Consider the following 8,907-nt stretch of genomic DNA (forward strand, 5'->3'; position numbering starts at 1 on the left):
GTGCAATCAATCAACAAATGTGCTGATTTGTTTAGAGGAAGAAATGGTTTGATAGAAAAAAATACCTATAAGTTGTAATAAAAGTTTGAGGATAAGCTTTCTATAGAGTAAAAAATGCAGTAAAATATATATTTGTAACATTATGAAAATTTGTGGGTTGTCAAGAACTTAGTTGCATATACATCTGGTGGGTTGTCAACACATTTTTTTTAAATCAACTCATGCAGAGAACCTAGTTACATATGCTGAGAGGAATTAAACTTCTTTGCCAAACAGTAATCATAAAAAACTATCATGGTCAATGAATTGGAAGATATTATTGGCTTGAATTCAAGGTAGATTTCATGGTCAAGGGTTGTTGGCCGGAGGCTCTTAGATTCTTTCCCCCTACCTTTTACAAATGGTAAACCCAAGACTAGCCTGCATATATAAGGGATATCCTTCATTGGATCAATAATAATAATAAAGAAAAAGAAAATTAAAATATATCTAGATTTAACTTTTAACTGTTGCTATATTGGCATCAACAACAATATAGGGCAAATGTCTTTGGTTTACGTACTTCCTATAGGATCGACTCAATTATTTAGATAACTGAAGAATTCAATCACATCACTTTTGGATATACAAACACATGGCATTTTTTCTAAAACTTATTTTCCCATTTCTAATTCGAGGCTACTATCTTCTAGTCGAGAACGAGAAAGATCTTCAAGAGAAGTGATGAACAATGCTACAATTGCATGCATTGGGATCCTCATTTCATGATTCATGACAGCAAGAAAATCATTGCGGGCATGAATTGTCATCTCTGCCTCTCCATGAGTTGTCCACGGGCTCGCATATATAGACACCTCCAAAATAGCAGCATGTGAAATATATATTTTATTTAAACAACGCTTAAATTAAAGGATATATAGTTAGTTAATTTTAATTTTTTATTTTAAAGAATTGAAAATATGCAAAATCCCATTTTCTTCTTTCTGTCTCATGTGCTGGTGTGTTTCAACCACTCAGCAAAAAATTGCACTCTCGGCTCTTTCTATATATATATATATATATATATATATATATATATATATTTCACAAAGCATCTGTTTTGTGACCATTGGTTTCAGTTTCTCTTTAACACAAATGCTAAACAGATAATTCTCCACTTGAATCGATCTTTCTCCCCTCGATCGCTCTTGCAAGCAAAATTATTTTCTGTATTGGAATATATCAGAAATGAAATAGAGGAACATATATATTTTTCAAGAAAAAGTAAATTATTATTTAGAGACATTCTCGAAAAAGATAATTAATAATGGTGGAGAAAGAAATTAATAGAATTAGTGGAGCTGTAAATACAAGAAATGAACAACGTGCATGGTACAACTGCATAAAAAATGAAGAAACCAAAAATTAGAAAATAATTGTTGTAAACCTTAAATTAGCACATTCACCGATTCAATGATTAGGTTTCTAAAAAATATTATTGATTAAAGAATTACTACTAGTTTCAACATTCAAGTCAACACCATCTTAATAACGGACAAATTTTTCCATTTGGGGTACTTTTAGAAACTTATTCCCTAGATGAGGTCGTTTTTAAAGTTTTTTCCGTGAGGAGACTGTTTTGTACGTAAATTACATGGGGTCACAAAGCAAACCGCCAGTGGAATTGGCGAATTTACTGTTCGTGAAGAAATCGTCACTGGGAATGACGATTTGGCCATGCATGGGGAACCGTCAGTCAAACTGGCGAGTTCCAACAGCTAGGCGTAGGGGAGGTCAAGTCAGGGTGCAGGACGTAGCGAAGCAGGAGTGGTGCAGCAGGAAGGCAGCAGTGGTGTAGAGGTAAGTCGTCAGTCGTACTGATGTTTTGCTATGAGAGAGAGGACTCGCCAGTGGCACTGGCGAGTCGCTTTATGAAAAATTTCACGTTATAAAAGAAGCTTCAGCAGTCCTCCATAGCTGTCCTTCGTTGCTTTCTTCTTCTTCCTAAGTTCCTCCTTGCACTTTTGCTTTCTTCTTGTTCCTCCTAAGCGCTTTGTGTTCTTGGTAAATATTTTTTAATGGTAACTTTAAATATTTGTTCTATTATATATATGTTAACTTAATTTTAATTGATATATGAAAATTATTTACATTAAGTTTGTTTATCCTCTTTGTAGGACATTCCCTTCTTCTTTCAACTACATGATTTCTCTCTTCTTGGTAAGTATTTCTTAACTTGATAACTGTATTATTTAGTTAATTTTAGTTGATATATTAATATTATTTAGGTTATGTTTTTTAAGTTATATGTTATTAGTTTTAGTTTTAGTTAATTTGATAATATTATTTTCTTTAAATTTTGTAAAATAGTATGGTATTATTTGTTTTATATGTACATGCTACATTTGAATTTTAAGTAGTACGTTAAAATATTAATATTATTTATGTTATATTTATATGTTATAAAATTTAGTTGGTATATTATTATTTGTGTTATACAGTGCATTAGTTTTAGTTGATTTATTAATATGATTTTGTTGAGATTTTTTAAATTTATATGTTATTATTTGTGTTATATATATGTTTATGTTAACTTTAGTTGTTATGTTATTATTATTTGGTTTAGATTTTTTAGGTTTGTATGGTATTATTTGTGTTATATATATGGTATGTTAGGTTTAGTTAGAATGTTAATATTATTTAGTTTAGTTATTTTAAGCTTTTATTGAAATATATGATACGCTATTAATGTTATATATATACATTGTTTCTATAGTAATTTTTTGATTTATTTTAATTTATTTGTATAATATATGTTATTTAATTTTAATTTTATTAATTGAAAAAAAAATTGGTCATTTATTTAAATTTATGTATGTATTTTAATTTTATTAAAGGCAAAATAAATCATAACCAAAGTTAGTATTATAAATAATTAATCTTAACAATAATAACTTCTAAATAAATAAACATAATTACAAAATTACTACAAATACATTAAAATAAAAATGATGCCAGAAACTTAAAAGTATAAATTTAAAAACACAAAACTAAACAACACTTTAAAAGTATACATATTAGTTACACTTCATATTGAAATTTTAAATACCATTCAAGTTCAACGCTCATAAATTTTTAACACACACTAACAAACCATTAACATCAACCTAATCTAATTAAAAAAATTACTACAACCTTATATTAAAAAAAATTCCACACTCAAAATACTTCAAATAAATATGATGCTACAAAATTTTTGTTTTAAAAACTTTTAAAAGTACACACTTGATCAATTTTTAACACACTAACAAAGCATCAACATCAACCTAATCTAACTAAAAATATACTAAAAACTTGAAATTCAAAATAAAATTTTCAGACACAAAATATTTTCTTCAAATAAAAATGATGGTACAAATTTCTTTTATTTTAAACACACACCAACAACCATATGAAATATAAAGCTAATTTAATTAAAAAATTATTCAAAACTTCACATTCAAAAAAAATTACTTGACTGGAAATTTTGATGCTGCAAATTATTTGATTGCAAATTTCGAATTTAACAAATTTAAACCTGAAGCACCAAATTTGGAAAGCTTATGGCTGAACAAATGTAAACGTGAAGAAGGAAATTTTGAGCTCAGAACTTTTGAAAATACTAGAAATTTTCAACACACGCTGAAGCAAGATGAGGGATGTATATAAAGACACTAAATCGCCAATGCTGTTGGCATCTCCCATGTGCCTAACTCGCCAATACCAATGGCAACTCCAGTTTAGGCTAGCTCGCCTATAGCAGTGGCGATTTCCCTTTAACTACTTGCGCCTGTCATCTCTGAAAAGCCTGAGCCTACCTCTTGTGCTGTGGAACTCGCCAATTTGACTGGCGGTTCCCCATGCATGGTCAAATCGCCATTCCCAATGGCGATTCCTTCACGAACAACAAACTCGCCAATTTCACTAACGGTTTGCTTTGTGACCCTATGCAATTTACGTACAAAACAGCCCCCTCGCAAAAAAACTTTAAAAACAACCCATCTGAAAAATAAGTTTCTAAAAGTGTCCAAAGGGACAATTTACCTCAATAACTTATATATATGTTTTTAGTACCGAATATAAAGAATGATGATGCAACCATCCACTTTAATTCCCAACATAATCAAGACAGATGATCAATATTCCATGGTTATCTTCAATTCAGTATTAGACATAATCTTTCCAAATCCACATTGTTACATGATTTACACATTCAACCAACCATCTAGCTATCATAATTAATATTTTATTTTTTTGGTGACAAATTAAGAAGAAGCTACACAAGCTAGAAAAACAAAGAGAAAAATCTAACAGAGGAGTAAGATCTGCCTCTAAAGAAATATATATGAAGTAAGGAGCAAGATCATTAAATCTGTGAGGAATAAACCATGCAATGGATGTTATACTACTGGAGAGGAGGCTAATTGCTGCAAGGGAATCAAATTCCATGTATAAGCTTCTATATCAACGACTAACCCAATGGAAATTAACATGATATATATTGTTCCAATAATTAAATTAAATAGATCTACATTTAAAACAACACGATCACGTACAAGTACACTGACACATACACCATGCAACACTATATCACCCATCACTGATTAAGGTAATCCCAACTTATAGGCCTAAAGACATCACTGGCCTCAGATTCTAAGACCTCCAATTGCTCCTTGGCAAGATGCATGTACACAACCCAATCACCATTCCCTAAAGGGCTTGGCATTGGCATAACATAACCAGCTTGACCACCCCAAGGAAAATGGAAAGATCCAAACACAACCTCCCCCCACCCAAAATCCATCTTTCCCTCCATTAACCTTTGCCCGGAAGACACCACAAAACTCGGCCCTTCGTCGCCACTGCCACCACCACAGTAAATCTTCGCCACCCCAGGCTCTGGCCGGTGAGCTTCCACCCAATCAATGAGCCCTAAGAAATGCTCCTTCGTCGCCACCGCCAAGAACTCGTGAACCGCTTCGGCAACAAGCCCTAATGGCTTCTCCATCAACTCCTCCACTTCTTTCCCTCCAAAGGGTATGGAAAGCACGTTGCCGAAGTAACACCCCATCAATGCTTCCTTCTCTTTGTCACCATCACACAGTCTCTTCCTTCCATCAACCACAATACCCATTTTGGCAATAACCTTTTTGCCCTTCTTGTTGCCTCTTGAAGCTGCCTGAGCAACTATCTTCCACAAGAACGCGGAGAAACACTCAAATTTTGTACGCTTTGTGTTGTTTTCATTTGTCATGACGACGAGGGATTGCATCTTTTCAAGTTGCTCTGCCGTTACGTAGTATATGCGACTGAGGAGAGGGGCGGTTGTGGCTTGAGGAGGGGTGATCCTAGAAATGGGGAGGTACATGTCATAAAGGGAACGAGGAATAGAACTTGGGCGACGAGGACTAAGGAGTGAGCGACGGAAACATGGGGTGGTGGTAGTAGTTGTGGGCTTCGTGGGCTGGGCTATCTCGGCCCATGATATGAGGAACATGTTTGCTGAATATGCATCTGCTATGCGGTGATCAAATATGCATGCTAGTACTATTCCACCGCACTTGAGTGATGTTGCCTGCATAAGGGTAGACTCAATTAATTAGTTTATAAGTTTAATGGACACACAAGAGTGTGTGTGTATATATATATATATATGGAAAATATTAATATTCATCATAATTGATGTGCCCTAACATTTAATACCAAGAAAATTAGACTAAAAAATCATTAAATTTTTTATTTTTTTTTTAAATTTAATTCAAGGATATTAATCATATTATCATATTTTATCATTTAACTTAAAAAATTAAAATATTTTTCATATATAGAAGAGAATGTGAAAAAAGGAGAAAGGGTAAAATATTTTTATTTTTTAAATTAAATGATAAAATACCATAATATCCTTAAATTAAATTTTGGAAAATAAAATAACTAATGATTTTATAGTCCAAAATTGTTGGTGCTAAATGCTAATGCATTTCCTCTTATTTTAAAATTATTGTAAGCCTAAGGTTTTTTAAAATTATTAACTAATTAAAATCATTATTAGTTTTAAAAAAATAATTTAAAAATCAATAAATTTATATATATGATAATTTATTGTTAGATAATATAATAAAATTGTTTGATATTATTAGTGCTTAACTTTTTTATTTTAATTACAAAATTAGTTTTTCATCAACACTCAACGAGAGTATACACCCCTAAAAATTGAAGTTAGAAAAAAGAGAGGAAAAGTTATAAATATTATTAGAATAAGTTTCTTCATCAAATAGAAACAACACTTTCTCCATTGCTATTTTACACCTTTTCTTTTAGAAGTCAATATATGATATGAGACCGGACTTGATTACAAGGTATAATCAAATCCGGACAAGCAATATCTGCGTTACAAAGAAAAATTGACATGAAACACTCTTATTTTATACATATTAAAAAACTGAATAAATAAATAAATAAAAAAGAACAAAACTTTTGTATAACTAAATTTATTATTAATATTATATTAAAAAGTTAAAGTGACACACTTGTTAAGAATATTAGGGGAAAAAATAATTAGTATTATATTAAAAAGTTGATATAATATTTATTTTAAAATATTTTTTCTTAAATACGATACTTATTTTGAAATAAAAGAAATAATATTTGTTTATGATTATTTTATATTATTTTTTTCTTCTACTCATACCTAAAACAATGAGGATATATGTGAGTATCATTACTCTATGATTTGCTCTTCCGCCTTCAGCTAAGGATTTATTTCTATCGACTTTTTATTAGATGTATCTAAAAATAGAAATCTAATTTACTAACTGAATTTTTAATTTTGTTTGTATCCAAAATTAAATGGTTGAAGAGAGTCAAAGTGGATGATGACAAACTAAGGTGGGCGGAAGATGGCGGATTAATACGGCATGCATGCATGTAAGTGATATATGAGAGAGAATACACTGATTAAGTGGACCGAAGATGCATAATTTGACTACTGTAATTATAAAACATTACATAATATATAGGTGAGAATACACTTATTAAGGGTTATAACCCTTAAAATTGTAGAAGGTCTATGACCGTTTTCATTAACCGTCGTTAAAATTGTTAGAACTGATTTAACAAAGAAAAAATGTATAGTACTGTTTTAATTTAGTCCAAAAATATATGTAGAATCGAAGATTTATATTATATTAATCTACACGTACATATATAGAAGTTAACAATCTCGTTATATATAGTACCTGGACAGTAAGCACTCCATTTTTCTTCTTTGGAACAAACTTCCCTTCAATGGTGTCATCTGGGTTGTAAAAGTTGAGGCACTTTAGCTCAACATCAGCCACAGCTTCAACAAAATCAACACCACGATTATTACAAAGCACCTCGGGTTCACCCACGTTGTTGGGCACCACTTCACCTGCAAATGCATAATAAGAGATCAAAGCTTGTGCTAAGGCCTTTTTTAGAGACCCCAACATTGATTCAAAGGTTATTTTGTTGGTGCAAGTGTCCCCTAAGGTAGTGGACGTTAGCATGGGGTTCTTATAGCAAAAGAAGACACCAACATCGATTGGAGGTAGAAGTAGGTCAAGGTTAGAGAGTGGAAGCCAATGTTCTTGCATTGGCACCACTGCTGCCACCACCTCTTCATTGGTCACATTCACGGAGAAACCTCCATTCTCAGCACCCATTTTTGATCAAGATGTGAAGGGTGTTGTCAAAGTTAATTGGCTTGGTGGTAAAGTACGTAGTTTCTTAAAGTTATGGATATTTATAAGCGTGAGGAGATGGTGGGATAAAAAATTCTTCTACCCATTAACGTGTGTTATTTGACCTCTTCCTTCCCTCTCCAATTACAATAATCCAAGTCAATTAAGGATGGAGTACAAGTGGAATTGGCAATGATATGGTGTGTTAGTCGATTATTGAAGTCTTAAACTTAAGAACAAGTAGTTTTTATGCAATTATACTTTTGGATTTATATATAAAAATATTTATTTTAAAAAAAAATATAATTTACAATTAATTTTTTTTAAAATGGTGATATAATTGTAGAAAATATTAATAAAAAATTGCAATTAAAAAAAGGTTTAATGATTATGTATTATTAGTGTAAAAAATTTTATATTATTAATGAATTATGAGTGTTTTTTGCTTTTTTAAAAGAATTTTCACATCTTAAAAATAAGAGTACACATTTCGTCTTTACATTTTTTTAAAAAAAAATTATCATATCACTTATTATATAATAATAAGTAATCTGTTTGAGCGACATTAGGCATTGATCTCTCTCTTTGCATACAATAGACAAAGATCTCTTATGCATTTGATGTTAAGAGCTTGAATTCTAACTTCTCTCAAAGGAAACAATCTATCTATAAGTGCCAATAGGTCTTTTTGAGAGAAATTTAATTTAAATCTTAATAACTGACCAAAATATTTATTTATTTTCTTTCACTTCATTATCTATATATCTCCTCAATTTCAATCTACCCAAATAGAGGCGGCATTTACAATTTTCCAACAACATCCCACCCACATCAGGATTAGTGGATACTTGTGAACCCTAATTGACTTTTTTTTAACTGTTGAAGAATTTCACATTCTCAGTTCTCACAACTATTTTGACCGTGGCATCAGAGCACACACTGTTGTGAAGTTGTGCTGCATGTTTCTTTTTCCACTGACTCCATGCGCTGCCTTTGATGACTCTCATTAAGCATTTGTTTATCACAACAATAAGGGAGAATCAAAATATTCAAAACGATCATCCGCACAATAATGCTTTGCTTTACCACCAAAATCCCAACCACCCAGTACTCCACCATTCACTTTTAACTATAAATTATTTAGTTGACTTTTGCATTCTCAAGTTAATTTTAAATAAGTTGTTTA

General features: G+C 31.3%; 1 protein-coding gene across 1 annotated transcript; it reads right to left on the bottom strand.

The window, feature by feature from the left end:
• Positions 1-4,442: 4,442 nt before the first annotated feature.
• LOC114424687 (omega-hydroxypalmitate O-feruloyl transferase-like) lies at positions 4,443-7,739 on the bottom strand. Its single transcript, XM_028391545.1, has 2 exons — positions 7,254-7,739; positions 4,443-5,593 (listed from the first exon to the last, which is right to left on the bottom strand). The coding sequence occupies exons 1-2, from the start codon at positions 7,701-7,703 to the stop codon at positions 4,616-4,618; spliced, it is 1,428 nt and encodes a 475-aa protein (XP_028247346.1). The 5' UTR covers positions 7,704-7,739; the 3' UTR covers positions 4,443-4,615.
• Between the last annotated feature and the right edge of the window lie 1,168 nt (positions 7,740-8,907).

Source organism: Glycine soja, chromosome 8 (genome assembly GCF_004193775.1).
Source record: "Glycine soja cultivar W05 chromosome 8, ASM419377v2, whole genome shotgun sequence".
Classification (NCBI taxonomy): Eukaryota; Viridiplantae; Streptophyta; class Magnoliopsida; order Fabales; family Fabaceae; genus Glycine; species Glycine soja.